Source organism: Bos indicus x Bos taurus, chromosome 18 (genome assembly GCF_003369695.1).
Source record: "Bos indicus x Bos taurus breed Angus x Brahman F1 hybrid chromosome 18, Bos_hybrid_MaternalHap_v2.0, whole genome shotgun sequence".
NCBI lineage: Eukaryota > Metazoa > Chordata > Mammalia > Artiodactyla > Bovidae > Bos > Bos indicus x Bos taurus.
Genome location: NC_040093.1, coordinates 11,671,565 through 11,687,479, shown reverse-complemented (window position 1 = coordinate 11,687,479; position 15,915 = coordinate 11,671,565). Strand labels below are relative to the sequence as shown.

General features: G+C 48.4%; 1 protein-coding gene and 1 long non-coding RNA gene across 8 annotated transcripts in view; one reads left to right on the top strand and one right to left on the bottom strand.

Annotated features, from left to right (window-relative positions):
* The window catches only part of ZC3H4 (zinc finger CCCH-type containing 4), a 38,356-nt gene extending 27,766 nt beyond the window's left edge, over positions 1 to 10,590 (bottom strand). For 4 of the 7 annotated variants that reach the window (XM_027515364.1, XM_027515363.1, XM_027515367.1 and 1 more), the window contains exon 1: positions 9,935 to 10,146. In XM_027515364.1, coding sequence (XP_027371165.1) covers positions 9,935 to 10,131 — 197 coding nt within the window. In that variant the 5' untranslated portion in view covers positions 10,132 to 10,146. Of the gene's footprint in view, positions 1 to 8,717; positions 8,780 to 9,934; positions 10,147 to 10,205; positions 10,369 to 10,497 lie in introns of those variants that run through there. The other 3 variants (XM_027515365.1, XM_027515368.1, XM_027515366.1) reach the window with 3 other exon arrangements.
* Positions 10,591 to 10,879: 289 nt separating this feature from the next.
* LOC113876298 lies at positions 10,880 to 12,855 on the top strand. The gene is made up of 2 exons (XR_003506453.1): positions 10,880 to 11,261; positions 12,549 to 12,855. It is a non-coding gene; the product is annotated as an uncharacterized LOC113876298 (long non-coding RNA).
* The last annotated feature ends 3,060 nt before the right edge of the window (positions 12,856 to 15,915 follow it).

Here is a 15,915-nt window from a genome sequence, read left to right as displayed (position 1 = left end):
ACAGGTCGACACCTCCCCTTCCTCAGCTCTCATCTAGTGGGTCCAACAAAGTAACCAAGTGGAGGACTAGGAGGAAGAGGCCCAGGGAGCACTGAGTCCCGGGAAAAGGGAACAAAGGTCCCCGACAGAAATGAGGTTTGGCAACATGGACATCCTCTAGATGAGAGAGCTGGATGGAAGCTTAGAGGGGCCTGGGTTTATGCAATGACCTGATTCATGAGAGAGAGGGGCGGGGGGAGAGACTGGCACAGAACAACAAAGATGAAAACCCATGGGAGCAGTGGCTATTACCTGAAGATCATGAGGGCCCTTGACAAGAGGCGGCTAGGTTAATGTGAAGGTCAGGGTCATGATCATTAACTGCCCCAACTCTCAACAAAGTGCCTGGGTAGGCTCTGAATGACCCATTAACTAGGGACAAAATTACAAAATTACGAGGAGGCTCCGCCTCTTCAAATGTTTAACGACAGGCCTAAATGCAGACGTCCGGGATCCCCAAGTCTGACCCGGGGGGACAGTAGGTTACTAAGAGCAAAGGCATGGAGCCTTTTTCCTTTACAAAACTGACTCAGGGCGCCTGCCTGAGGAAGGCCCCCGGAGACCTTCCCTCGATTTAGGCCATGGTGAAGCAGCCACAGGGAAGGGAGCCTCACTGAGGGATTTTCAGAGGCTGGAAATTCTGGAAATAAACCTCTGGGTCTTGCACGTGTTTTTCAGTGTCCTTACTACCTAGGTTCATCAACCACAAATCAGGAGCAAATAAGCACTGGGTTTGCCTGGCCCTCAACATTCTCAGGAGTGGTCATAACTGGCTCTGTGATGTCACAGCATTTCCATGGCAACAGGGCCACATCACAGACCCCACCCAAGCAGCAAGCACCAACCAGCCCTGGGAGATGAGAAACCCGAGCCACACCCTGAACCCCTCACTTCTCAACAGAAGTGAGATAGCCTGCCCAGTGCAAGGACCCTTCGAGAAACACACCAACAAGTCAGCGTGGGGGAAACTGGAGAACTCTGAGTCCAGATTGGGTATCTGAGATACTACGTAATTACTGTTAATTTTGTTAAGCATGGTTAAAGTTTTGTAGTTATCTTAAAAAAAAAATTAAGTTAAAGATTCATACTGAAGAATGTATGGGTGAAATGAGATGAAACCTGGGATGTGCTTCAAACTACTCAAGGGGGACGGGGGAGGTAGTGAGATGAACCAAAACTGGCAAAATGATGTTTAGAATTGTTGAAACTGGTGACGGGTACATGGCAGTCTATGATATTATTTCCTTGTCTCTTAAATACTGATTTGTTAGAAAATGTCCCTAAGAAAACATGAGCAGATTAAAAAAGATGCCCTGGGTGAGGACAACCTCTCAGTCAAGTGAACAGAGCTCATCAAGGTCCTCAAGACGTTCTTTCCCCCCAGCAAAGAGCTGGAGTTCAAGGGAGGGCCTCCGCCAGCCCTCACCTCTGGACGGTGGTTTCCCCAACTACAAAACCTCCCTGGGCACCCCAGGGCCTCATAAAGTCCAAGAGCCATAGGAACTATTCATGACTAACATCCTGCAGCAGTGATTTCCATGCCAAGTACCACACTGCTGAGCTCTACAACCTGTCACCGAAACCCATGAACAAACATGCAGTAGTGACTCAGTATCCCCATTTTACAGACAAGTAAACTGAGGCTCAGAGATGGGAAGAAATATGCCCACAGGGTTACAGCAGGAAGAAGCAGAACGGGAATCCAAGTTCAGGACTTTCTGACTCCATGGCCAGCTCTTAACCTCAACCCTTAAGACAATTAGAAATTATCCAAAAGAGACTAATTTACTATACAGACCAACTAACCAAACAACTGCCACCCTGAAGTTGAAACTTGAGTTGGAAAAAAAAAAACACATAGGTGCAGAAAATAGATCAAATCAAACAGTACTGCAAAAAATGCCAAAGGGAGGCCCTAAGACACCAAACAAGCTCCTTCAACACTCTGCCCTGTTCCAACTGCAAAGCGAAGGCAGTAAAGGAACCTCTGAGACGGACGTATTAATACATCTTCCTGGGAAGAATCCCCAGAAACCATGTAAATCAAGGATTTAGCGTCAACCTGGCCCAAAATACAGGCTCAGGAGTAAATCTATCAACATGAAAAGACACTATAAGCCCATCCCCCCAGGCCATCCCACGTCAAACGAACGGAACTGGGACATTCAAAAATATGACCCAAAGAATCTGGATAGTTTAAGGAGTAAGAGGTACTCAGAAAGGTCCAAGAAATCTTAGCAAAAAAAAACCAGGATTTATCCCAACAGGGACAGAAAGCAACATTAATCCAAGGAAAGAAAACTCCAAAGTCCTCCAGAAGGACTGCTTCATCCCCAAGTGTGTGGCATCCACAAACCTCTGAAGCAGAACATTGCTGTAGAGCTGAAAACAAGCTGAGCGAGCAAAAACCCAGCCTCCTGGAAGGATCTGAGTCAAAAGTATCCTTTTCTTGGCTTGAATAGCTATTCTCCTACTCCCACTTGCTCTGAAAACAGTCTTCTTGATAAAAGCATCTCTCTGATTCAAGTTTTTCCTGTCAGATGAACCTCTGAAATATGCTTCTCTTTCTAGCCACCTTCTCAGGCCAACCACGCTTTAGACTGCTTAAAGCTGGAAAGATGCTGGCTCTCATCCAGAGAGAGCCGATTCCTGTTATTCCAGAAAGGAAAGCTGAATCACAATACCTGTGAACTAAGACTTGTTGTTGATAATTTTTTTCAGAGGAATCAATTTGATTCCATTTAGCCAAGACAACATATTAATATTTTCCTCTTACAAGAGATCTGGCTTAGGATGCCCAGATTTCTTGTTCATATACACAATTCTCTGTTTACAATTATTTGTTAACTTCTGGTCAACTCTGGGCTCTGGGAGGGCAGAGAAGAGACTGATAGTCATCCCTGGGTTTCCACGGGCTCAGAACAGGGCCAGGTATAGATGGGGTGGGTGCTTGGGATTCTGTCCACACAAACAGGCATCCATCTCAGCCATCCACACCCTTTGTCAATTTCATCAGCACAGTCATTGGACTATTTCCAAGGGAGCAACCTGGATCACTTAAAACTCTGTAATCAACAGGTCACTGAGGGGTGACCTCTGATTACAAACTCATTCATCAAGGTGTTTGGTGAGGGCTTCCAGAGAGGCCAGAGGGTAAAGGACAGGAGCCCCTAGGTGACTGCTACATCAACCCAGCAGATAAAAGCAGCTGCCAGTCAGTCGCCTCGGGGCTGCAGCCAGGGCCCCGCCTCGGCTGCGGAAAGGCTGCACTTCCGGGGACTGCTCTGGTGTCCTGAGCGACAGCAGGGCCTGGAATCCCAAGGAAACCTAAGCCCTAGTGTCTGTTAGGAAAATGCAGAAGGCAATAATCCAAGCCACCTGCAGCGGACGTTCAGCCAAATGACACTTGCGCCTGGGCCCAGGCTCCCTTGGGTCGGGCCACGGCAGGGATGGGTTAGCTGCCATCCGTGTTCACGCTGGATTTCAAGAGGGCTCCAGTTACTCCTAATGAATGAAAATCCCTTTGCTTCAAAAGGTTCAAAAGCCGGGGTATGGAACACAGCAATGATGGAACCCTCAGCAAGTCATAGAGGGGCAGGAGTACAGAGGACTCCCTCAACAACTTTAAAGTTCCCTCCCACTCCCCACCCCCACACAAAAATAAGCAACGGTGGCTGATGTGCAAGCCCTCCAGGCACTAGGCCCACAACCAGTGCAGAGGCCAGCAAACTTTTTCTTACAGAGCAAAGGAATAAACACTTCAGGCTTTGCAAGTCATACAGTCTATGTCCCAATTACTCCGCTGTTTAGTGCAAAAGCAGCCACCACGGAGATAAAGGAACGCTTCAACAAAACTCAACAAACAAACTTCCACAAAACCACATTTAACCTTCGCAGTACTCTGCTTTTTCTATCCTCTTTATTTTTTTTCCCTCAAATACAGGAGGCAAATCAATAAATGAACTTCATATTCCACTAAAGCCTGCCTGCTGCAGTTTAAAAAATACTGTACCAGGTCCAGGTTGGCCTCTGGGCACAGGGCCAGCCTGGTGTGGAGGGAGCAGGCAGCATCCAGGCTCCACGGAGCTTCATGGCTCCAGAGTCGGGTTTCTGGGACCCCTTGACAGGGACAAAGGATCCAGCTTGAAATTCAGCTAGCTGCCGAGCCAAGGTTTCTCTAATGGCTCTGCCTGGGATCTAGCCATTTAGCCTAACCTTATAATTCATTTCCAAGGCATCTACTCTGCAGCCGGTACCAGGAGCTGCAGTCGCAGCAACCATGGTTCACCGTGGCCAGAAGCCACAGAAGGCAGGGCAGACACGAGAAGGTAACATGAGGCCTGCTAAAAAGGCAGTGTCAACCTTTGCCCAACTCTAAATAAAGTCCTGAGGAGAGACGGACTCCTTAAACACTGCGAGTGAACACCGTTCTGCTCCAAGAAAAGCACGGGACAAGCCTGGCTGATAAATGAATAGAACCTGAACTGGCTCGGCCAAATCTCCCATCAGGGGTGGGAGAACCTTGGAGCTGGGGCAGGCCTTGCCTATTTTTCTCAGAGACTCTGGTGAGGGTGAAGGACTTGCTTAGGGGGATGTGACTAGTTAGCAGTGGGTGAGCTGCCATAGCCCTCTCGATCCCTTGTTCTCAGGAGGCTGGCCAAAGTTGTAGCCTTAACTCAGACCTGAACTGCAAAAGATGAATAGGGGAAGTAGCCAGTATGAGCTCAATTCAAGAATACTGGGGTGAGCAGCCATTCCCTTCTCCAGGAGATCTTCCTGACCCAGGGATCGAACCTAGATCTCTTGCGTAGCAGGCAGATTCCTTACTGTCTAAGCCACCAGAGAAGCCCATGTCTGTTTTAGCATCTTATAATAATGACACTGAGCAAGTAAGAAATGCTTTTTAAGATTGCTCCCACCCGGGTGCAACCCTAATGGGCTCCTTGCAATTTTAATGAGTTGACCATAAAGAAACCTAAGAGGTAAGAAACTGACTTCCTTCAAAGACACAGACGTTACTCTACTTCTGTTTACACACCAGAGTGTATATTCTATTTAGAGTTCTTCTCTAGCAGGGACAGCAGGAAGATAAAGAAGCCAAGATTCTCTGAATGCCAGGCATTGTGTGGGTGTCCTACATATGCCCATCTGACCACAATGCCCCTGAGGGGAGGGCATTATCCTCAGTGCCCACTGCACACTGAACACAAGCTTATCCGTCTCCAAACCCACGCTGTTCCTTCACATCCTGTCGCCACCTCCAATGTTCAGAAGATGTCACCACTTGCCTTACAAATAGCGAGCTGAGTCACCAGTTCACACAGATGAGAAGTAACAAAAACGAGAAAGATCCTCAACCTACAGCAATTTGGACAGCAGACGCAAACTACGCTCTGAGCAGAGAGCCGACATACTACTGAAAATGATTCCAATACGGGACCTAACTACATCTACACCAATCCAAAAGCGGTGTCTTCCTCTTGCTCATCAACTGATTCAACGTCAGAAATGTATTAAAAGAAACTGCCCTTGTAACCTCATACCGTTACTAAAGCAAGGTAAAAGCTTTGCACAATGTCTTCAACACTGCATCTTCGTGAACTAACAAAAGTAAACAGTCTGCAGCAAAGACCTGGCCCATAAATCTGGAAGGTCAAATCCATGATACCCAACTTCCAGTTTCACCTTAACTTACCCAAATTAACCTTATATGCCACCCAAACAGCCAAGCCTTTTCCACTCTTTTCACTGGGTTTTGACTCTGAAACGGACCTCAAGCCGTGTTAACAGGATTCCCTCCACCAGTGAGCAGACTGCTCCTACAGTTCTTTCAATCAGCTTATTAAATACCAACTGCCAGAAATCTCAGAAATCATCCTTTTTTTTCTTTTCCCTTCCTACTGTGTCAGTAGTTACGTTACCAAGGTACAGGTGAGCACTGTGCTCAGACACAGCCACTTCACTGTTTGTGCTGAATTATTTTCTTCTAACCCCTTAAGCTGGGTTACAATCAGCTGCTCTGGTCCTAGAAGATATGGTCCACAGGGACCAAAATTAGGTTCTCTGGAATATGGTTTGGCCTCAAGCTACCCACAGAGGCTTGGTAATAGTTTCATTAGCAATTTTCACCACAGAGGCTATTTACTGTAACTGGATCTGGCCTACACGATGGGATGTTCTAGGGACCTGACAACCACAAGAACGTAACATAAGTGAACAAGTAAGGCAACCCTGAGACACCCAATTTTCTCCCATCAGGGAAGGGAAAAGATCAAAGAGAAAAGAGTGGAGGTGGAGGCCTTATTCAACAAGCCCCGATAGGAAACTCTCCACATTCACCCGGACGGGAACATCCAAAGTCAATCAACATCCATCTCTAACCTGCCAGTCAACAGCTGGGAAAGCCTTCATTTCTGCAGGTGCAGAACAAGGTCCCCTTGGGATCAGCCTTCCTGGCTGAGGATAAGTCAGAGTGGTGGTTTTCTAAAACAGCTAGCTCTACTTTCAAAAAATTCTGGCTTGTCTGAGACTCAAAAATGTAAACCTTCAGAGCAAATTGAAACCTTATCTGGGAGACAGTTGTAGAAGGTGAATTAGAAAGCCCTTTTGGGGAATCACATTTTTTTTTTTCTTTTGAAGAGCAAATTTGAGAGGAGTTAAAAAAAAAATAAAGGAGTTTATGACCAGAATAACCATGTTTCCATGGTCACAGATGATTTTTGTTTCTACTGGGAGATTTTTTATTTGCTTTCAGATTAAACCTCTCCCCCAGAGAATATAAAAATTTTAAAGATTACAAGTGTGTAAGAGCTCCTGTTAAATCAGAGATTCTAAGTGACACCCTTTTTTTTTTTCTTTTTTGCAACATCCATTAATTTGAATTTTAACACTGGTACATCAGTTTGGGGGGAAAAGGTAGTACTGTGACATTTCAAAAACGCTACTGAGATACAGTTTGACATAATGACTGGGGCTTCTTGGATTTGATAGGATTTCTTTGAGAAGGAAAAAACAACAAACCCTTGTGTTGATGTGCCTGAGCGTTTCACACTGTTTGAGGAGATTTTAACATTAATGACCGCTAAAAAAGTTCACTTAAAAAAGAAATCCAATTTTCTTCACATTTCAAAAGTAAAATTTAAAAAAAGCATCCTTCTACACTTGAGTAGCCCTTGACACTTGGTAGGGTCATCTATTAGCATCCAGTTTCTGCTCTTGACTCCTGGAGGAGGAATTTCACAAATGGGAAACTTCAAATAAATGCTCATTTTCAGCTGACCCTATGCACTAGAAAGTGTGTTCAGTTTGTGCTTCAGACATTTTTTTGCAGGAATACTGGACCGTGTGGACATTTCTTCCTCCCACAAAGGCTTTTACATACCTAAGATCGTCACGGCACTTTAGTTGTGAACATATGGAGAGAAAGAACAAAATAAGTGGCCCACTGAATTGCAGTTTACGTGTTTCCTCATCTAAACGTCAGTGAACTTTTTTCCCCTGAGAACGGAAAAAAGGAAACAGGATCTTTGGGAGGGGAAGAGGGCTGTGTGTTAAAAAGTTTTCTCTAACAGAGTAGTATGTCAGGGACCAAAAGTGGGCAAGAGGGAAAATGGAACTTCACCGTGTTTTGTCTTTTAACAGAACTTATGCTTGTAAAACATATCAGAAGGAGTGTTTGGTTATGCAAGTCATTTCTGTTGCTTTTTCTTTGTACATGTAGGAGAGAGGGGACTGGGGGCTGGAGGAAGTGTTCTCTCCACCATGGCTGGGCGTGTAACACGTTTGCATCAACTTTTCACGGTCAGGCATGTGCTTTCGAACAAAGAACAGTGCAGATGGGGAGAGGAGACTGAAGCTTGACACACTTTACAGATTTGGTGCTTAAACAGTACTTTACAAATGACTTGCTTAATTTAAACGTCCATCACCATAAGAGATATGAGAAACTAGGATCTACTTGAACCACCATCTTTTGGGTTGGTTGGGAAAAGGGGAGGGAGAACATTAACTTGAACACAAGTATCATAAACCAAATTCAGTAACTTTGTCTCCTACAAACGGATGTGAAGTATCCACTTTCTTCAAACATGAAGCCTGGAGACAAAGCAATGGACTGAAATGGCAAGAGGGAGAGCAAGGGCTTGGAAACACATGGGCCTCTTAGGCAGGTTTTTGACATGTTACAGTAATGCACCTTTTTTTTTTTTTTTGAGAAAACTGTGTACATCAAATTTAAAAAACTAAACATCGAAAGGATGTGCAAGTCTAAAAGGGCTCAACAGGGTTAGAATCCCGATTTGAACATATAAATTCACTCACTCAAGCATCACTTTGGTCTAAAGGCGAGGAGGAAGGCAGGCAGGAAAGGGACAAAAAGAGGGAGATAATTGAATTACTCAATAAAAGAGGCTACTTACCAGCCCAACCCATTGTAAGACATACACTTCTGACATAAGAGAACTCCTTAGAGGTCGAATAAAGCGTGTAAGCACCTTTGAGTAAAGCACCTGCCCCAAGAGGGGGCCCGGAAGCCCAACGTGGGCTTAGCGAACAGACCTTTGCTAATCTGTTTATTTCCTTGAACTGGAGTCAGGCTGCGATGGGCTGCGATTCCCAGGACGATACATTTAATTAGAACAAAACAGAATAAAACAAAAAAAAATTTGTAAAAAGCTCACCAAACTGCTGCACTTGTGTCTCTGAATGTGGGTGGCATTTCTTTTAAAAGGCAAAGTATGGTCTGTGAAGGAGAAAGGGAAAAGGGGAGGTGGGAGTGGGGAGAAGGGGCCGTGGTGCCTGGCGGGGGAAAGCCCTAGCTAAGACCCCAGTCTAAGGGAGGGTCCTCTGCGACTCCCCAGCCACGGGCTGCGACCAGGCAGCCATCTGTCTAGCGCCCTCTTCCTCTCCCCACCCCCACTCCCTCCGAGACTCTCCAGCCGGCTGAAACCCTGCTACCATTTCCAAATCCACTCTCTAGCCACCTCTTCCTCTGCCCTACCAGGGAAGAGTGGGCGAACCCCGCACCCCAACCTTCTGCTGGCGCAGGGGAAATGGGGCCCCAACCTCGCGCTGAAACGCGCCGGGCTGGCCCCTTTATCACCCTCCAGAGAAGGGCATGGGGCGAGCCCATTTCGCACTTAATACAGGGGAGGGGGGCGCTCCCTTTCACCACTTGGCAAAGCACAAGGAAACCTCGTTTTTTTTTTTCCTCCCGGAAGGGATGGCGCCCCATGATAGCCCGAAAAGGGAGGGAACCCCATGAGAAAGAGGGGACCAACTTCCTCTCCTCTACCAGGCAGGGAAACCAAACCTCAACAGCTTACCCCCCCACCCCGCGCGCCAATAAACGCCATCACCTACCTACGAAAAGCAGAAGGACCCCTCCCTTTAAAAATAGCTTGGGGAAGGGTCTTCGCCCCCAAAAGAGGCAAGGGCTTCCAAAGGGGCAAGGGATAACACCCCCCTGCAATTTTTGCCCCCCTAGGGAATAGCTAGGCAACAACTCCCGCCAAAAAGTGTAAAAGAGCCCCAACCAAAAGGACCCCCCCATTAGGATGGAGAAAGAAATGAACGAACCCCCACTTTCTGTCTCCCACGAAAGCTAGGGTACCTCTCCAAGTAGGGCAGGGCACACCTCCCCCAGGAGAAAGGATACTACCGGGGGCTGGGAGACCCCGCCAACTCCCTAAGAGCGGGGCTGTTGCTCCAGATGCCCTCAAAGGGTCCGGGAGCCCCTCCCCCATTCCCTTCCCCGAAGCCAGGCGACAGGCAGGCGGGCCCGTGGCTGCCAGCTCCGGGCGCAGGGGCAGCCAGGACCCCCGTGGGCTTCCGAAGCACCCCCCCCGGCGCCCCCTCCCCAGGGCGGGCGCAGGGGGTCCGGGGGGCGCCTCCTCACCTTCCCCTCAGCATGGCGCCCAAAAAAGACAGAGCGAGAGCGAGGGAGAGCGGGCGAGCGCCGCGAGGGGGGGGAAACGCATGAGGCCAGGAGAGAAAGCAAGCGAGAAAGAGCGAGCGAGCGAGAGACACCCACCGACCCCGCCCTTCCTTCTTCTCCTCCTCCTCCTCCTCCTCCTCCGCGGCCCGGCCCAACATGGCCGCCGCCCCCCTTCCTCCTCCTCCTCTACCTCCCCCCGGGGACGCCGCCCCAGCCGGGCCGGGGGCCTGACCTGTCGTCAGGGAGCGGGAGGCGGTGGAGGAGGTGCGGGGTAGCCAGGCAGGCGTCGGGGGAACACAGAGGAGGCGAAGGCGTTGATGGCGGTGGTGGCGATGGCGGCGGCGGCGACTCTGATGGCGGCGGCGGGGGGGTCCCGGGCGCGGCCTCCATAGTTCCTTTGGGGGGGGGGGGAGGGGATGTTAATGCACGAAAAAGGACTGCTTGGGCGTAGCGGGAGGGGCACACTTCAGCTCTTGAGGGCTCCTGATCGGAATGGGTATATATTTTTTCAATTTCGGAATCACCTCTGCGCCGACCTCCGCGTAGGCCGTGCGGCCTAGGCCTCCGCGGGCCGCTCGCCGCCTGCTTACTCCGCAGCCCGCCGCGGGGTCACTCGCTCACGGGCGCGGGGCCCTCATCGGGGCGAGAGGCGCCCCCGACACACACACACACACACACGCACCCCCGCGGGCCCGGGGGTGGGAGACCCGGGGGACACGGACACTGGTGGGTGGTTCGGTGTAATTAGCGCGGGCCGCGCGCGATGGAGCAAGCGAGGGGAAAGGGGAGAAGAGGAGAGCGAGCGAGGGCGGTTAAAAAAAGAAAAAGGTTTTAAGGAGAGGAAACGGGCCGCAGAGACGGGCGGACTGTCTGTCTGTCAGCCCGCCTAGGTGCCCCAGCTGCCCGGCCCCCGCCGCTGTCAGAAATTCACACAAAATGGCGGCCAGGCCTGGACGAGCCAGGAGGCTGAGGCGGGAGGAAACGCGAGGTGGGAGGGGGAAACTGGGAGGCGGAGGCCATGTCACGTGGAGGAGAGAGGCAGAGACAGCTCTTCCGATGAGCGGCGGAAAGAGCCGAAGGGAGAGAGTAAGGCCGAGGCAAGGCGGAAAAAGCCGGAAGGACCTGAGCTGAAATTCGCGAGAGGCGGGAAGAGCCGAAGTTGTCGATGGGGGTGGGGCTAGGGAAAGAATGGGAAGACGCTCGGTGCCGGAAATAGCCGAAGCAAATCGGGACTGGGAAATAACAAGAATCTGAGGTGATCCGGAAAGAACCGAAGGCAGTGTCGAGGGTGAGTGGCAGGAGGCGGAAAGAGCCGAGTGATGCCCGGCGGCGGTAATAAGGTTTATAGACCGAAAGCGCTGAAGTGTGGGGCTGGTGAAGCGATTAATGACGAGAGTAAAGACTTTGAGGAATTCGCCCGAGAGCAAGCGAGAAGAACCTAAAATTGCTAGGTTTAAGGGAGGCGGGAAGAGTCGAAAGCCTTAGGTGGGAGAATGGGAGAGAAGGAATTCGGGATACGGAGAGAAAATAATAACCGAAAGCTGGAGATCGGGTGCCTGGAGTTGTAGGTTTCCGGAGGATGAAGCTGAACAGGCCCGGAGATGACGTCATTAGAGACCTCTGTCGCTAATGTTATTCTTGGGCGGTGCGGGAGGGCGGGTCTTAGTCATTCTTTGGGAGAATGTAAGAACCTTGAGCTTAGTAGGTAGAAGATCTCAAAAGCTAGACTTGGGAACGCTGAGCGGGTTCCAACAGTATAAAAACGTAAAATCTTTTGACCCTCACAACTCTTATAAGGGGAGCTACCATTATGCCCCTTTGATGGATGTAGACTGAACCTCAGTATCTAGCTAATTGGCTCATGGTTATAGGATTAGCCGTAGGGAACATACCAAAGTTTTAATCACAGCTGTCATTCCATTGCTCCCCTGCAAAAATTCTGTTCAGTGCTATTTACAAGAGAGGAGCTTCGTTGGATGCTTTTATGAGCACCTTGTACAGGTCGAAGTCCTGTGATGGGCGAATGGAACATAGTTTCTTCTTAATAGAGCTTAGAAACCGATAATGCCACAGGGGAAAGAAACTGGAAGTTAAAGAGTAAATGAAGACTCTTATTGTATTGGCGGACAAGGTTGTTTGAGCTGAGACAAGAACAGATAATTCTAGGCAGAGGAAATAGATTCTTTCAGAATCCGACAAAGCAAGGACCAGTTAGATTCCAAGAACAAGAAAAGCCTTGTGGCATTAAGAGAGAATCTGGAGGCAGAGGCTGCCAGATCGCCTGCTATATTTATCTTACTATAAAATTTTAAAATATTGCAAACCAGGTCTGGGCCACAAGATCTTCAGGAGGGTAATTTGCGGTCTCTAGTGGCTCAGAGGGTAAAGCGTCTGCCTGCAATGCAGGTGGACCTGGGTTTGATCACTGAGTCAGGAAGATCCTCTGGAGAAGGAAATGGCAACCCACCCCAGTACCTCTGCCGGAAAATCCCATGGACGGAGGAGCCCTGTAGGCTACAGTCCATGCGGTAGCAAAGAGTCGGACATGACTGAACAATTTCACTTTCTCTTTCAGGGGAGAAATTAGCATTCCTGATAAAGTGACAAGATTAAGCCATTTTCTATTGAGTTTTGTTGGAATGAAACTTCTGGGAAATCAGTGGCCCACCCAGTTAAAAGTCAGCTGACTGCCAGCCAAGAATCTGCTGATCTTTAACCAGATCATCTTTTCTTCCTGGATCTAATCGGTAGTCTAAGAAGGTTACTTAACAATTCTCTTCTATAAAAAATGCTCCTACAAGAGAAAATGTTTCAATTGGCCTTCAAGAGAACTTTTTCCCTTGCATGCATGATTATAATAAAATATTGGCACGTGCTCATGACTAAGTTGTCCAAAAAATTTTGTTTAACACATGGAGAGTTAGATCAGGGCTGAGAGAGTGGAAAGGAAAAATACGGAAGTGGGTCTTGATGAAGGCATGTAACTCAGATTCAAACTTGTACCCGTGGTCTTTTAACTGAGATCACTCACCTGGTCTCAGAACTTGATAAAGCTCATGTTCTTGATGTCTCATTGCAGAAAGAATTCAGTGAGAGAAAAAGTGATAGGAAAAAGTGGATTTTGATAGAAACACACTCTACACAGTGTGGGCCATCTCAGAAGGTGACACCAGCACCAGGGTAGAGAGTTGTCAGTTTTTACAGGGGTGGGTAATTTCGTAGGCTAATGAATGAGAGGAGTATTCCTACTGTTTTAGGGAAGGTGCCCACTTTTTTCTTTATTTTGGTTTTGTTTTCTATTTTTGGGATGTGCTCAGAAGAACCTAGATAGCATATTGAAAAGCAGAGACATTACTTTGCCAACAAAGGTCCGTCTAGTCAAGGCTATGGTTTTTCCTGTGGTCATGTATGGATGTGAGAGTTGGACTGTGAAGAAGGCTGAGCACCGAAGAATTGATGCTTTTGAACTGTGGTGTTGGAGAAGACTATTGAGAGTCCCTTGGACTGCAAGGAGATCCAACCAGTCCATTCTGAAAGAGATCAGCCTTGGGATTTCTTTGGAAGGAATGATGCTAAAGCTGAAACTCCAGTACTTTGGCCACCTCATGCGAAGAGTTGACTCACTGGAAAAGACTCTGATGCTGGGAGGGATTGGGGGCAGGAGGAGAAGGGGACGACAGAGGATGAGATGGCTGGATGGCATCACTGACTCGATGGATGTGAGTGTGGGTGAACTCGGAGTTGGTGATGGACAGGGAGGCCTGGCGTGCTGCGATTCATGGGGTTGCAAAGAGTCGGACACGACTGAGCGACTGAACTGAACTGAACTGAACTGAGAAGCATGTGGGAGTTTAGGTCCCTGACCAGGGATCAAATCTGGGGCCCCTGTGCTAGAAATAAGGTCTTTAACTATTGGACCACCAGGGAAATCCCAAGATGCCACTTTTTAACTTTTATAGTCAGCTTTGGAACTGTCATAGCACCTGTGGGTGTGTCATTTAGCTTACTGGTGTGTTACAACGGGGCGTCCCACGTGGCACTAGTGGTAAAGAACCTGCCTGCCAATGCAGGAGACATCAGAGATGTGGGTTCTATACCTGGGTCAGGAAGATCCCCTGGAGAAGGGAATGGTAACCCACTCCAGTATTCTTGCCTGGAGAATCCAAAGGACAGAGGAGCCTGGTAGGCTACAGTCCATAGGATTGCAAAGAATAGGAGACGGCTGAAGCAACTTAGTACACAAATGCAGTTGAAGTTCAGTCAGTTCAGTTCAGTCACTCAATCATGTCCAACTCTGCGACCCCATGAACCGCAGCACGCCAGGCCTCCCTGTCCATCACCAACTCCCGGAGTCGACCCAAACCCATGTCCATTGAGTCGGTGATGCAATCCAACCATCTTATCCTCTGTTGTCCCCTTCTCCTGCCCTCAATCTTTCCCAACATCAGGGTCTTTTCATGAGTCAGCTCTCTGCATCAGGTGGCCAAAGTATTGAAGTTTCAGCTTCAACATCAGTCCTACCAATGAACACCCAGGAATGATCTCCTCTGGTTGGATCTCCTTGCAGTCCAAGGGACTCTCAAGAGTCTTCTCCAACACCACAGTTCAAAAGCATCAATTCTTCCGTGTTCAGCCTTCTTTATGGTCCAACTGTTACAACATCCTTACATGACTTGGAAGAACCGTAGCCTTGACTAGACGGACCTTTGTTGAAGTTCATTCATTCTCATTTCTGTGTAGTATTGTGGTGTGTGACTAAACCAGGTATTGGTGCAAATGTGGAGCCACAGGAACTGCTGATAGGACTGTGAATTGTCTAACCATCTATATTGTGATTTATATCAAAAAATACATGTCTGGTGTTTGTCCTAGTACCTTGCACTGAGCTCCTAAAACCCTAGGAATGTCCAAAGTGATAAGAGTTATAGATAAAGGTTCATACAAGCCCCTTTTAACCACACCTTCAGTCAATTCAGTTCAGTCGCTCAGTCGTGTCCGACTCTTTGCAACCCCGTGAATCGCAGCACGCCAGGCCTCCCTGTGCATCACCAACTCCCAGAGTTCACCCACACTCACGTCCATCGAGTCAGTGATGCCATCCAGCCATCTCATCCTCTGTCGTCCCCTTCTCCTCCTGTCCCCAAACCCTCCCAGCATCAGAGTCTTTTCCAATGAGTCAACTCTTCGCATGAGGTGGCCAAAGTACTGGAGTTTCAGCTTTAGCATCATTTGTTCCAAAGAAATCCCAAGGCTGATCTCCTTCAGAATGGACTGGTTGGATCTCCTTGCAGTCCAAGGGACTCTCAAGAGTCTTCTCCAACACCACAGTTCAAAAGCATCAATTCTTCGGTGCTCAGCCTTCTTTACAGTCCAACTCTCACATCCATACATGACCACTGGAAAAACCATAGCCTTGACTAGACAGACCTTTGTTGGCAAAGTAATGTCTCTGCTTTTGAATATGCTATCTAGGTTGGTCATAACTTTCCTTCCAAGGAGTAAGCGTCTTTTAATTTCATGGCTGCAGTCACCATCTGCAGTGATTTTGGAGCCCAAAAAAATGTCTGACACTGTTTCCACTGTTTCCCCATCTATTTCCCATAGTTTATGTTAATGAAGTGACTTTTGGAAAGCCACCAAGCTAGTTGTCAGGGGAACCAATCAGGAGATTGCACTTTTTACTCCATTCCCCAATCCCTAGAAGAAGGAAGAGGGGCTGGAGATTAACTTAATCCCCAATGGCCAATGATTTAACCAATTATACCTACATAGTGGGGCTTCCCAAGTGGCTTGGTAGTAAAGAATTCACCTGCCAATGCAGGAGACTCAGTTTCCATCCCCAGGTAGGGAAGATCCCCTAGAGTAGGAAAGGGCAACCCACTCCAGTATTCTTGCCTAGAAAAATCCCATGGACAGAGGAGCCTGGTGGGCTACAGTCTATG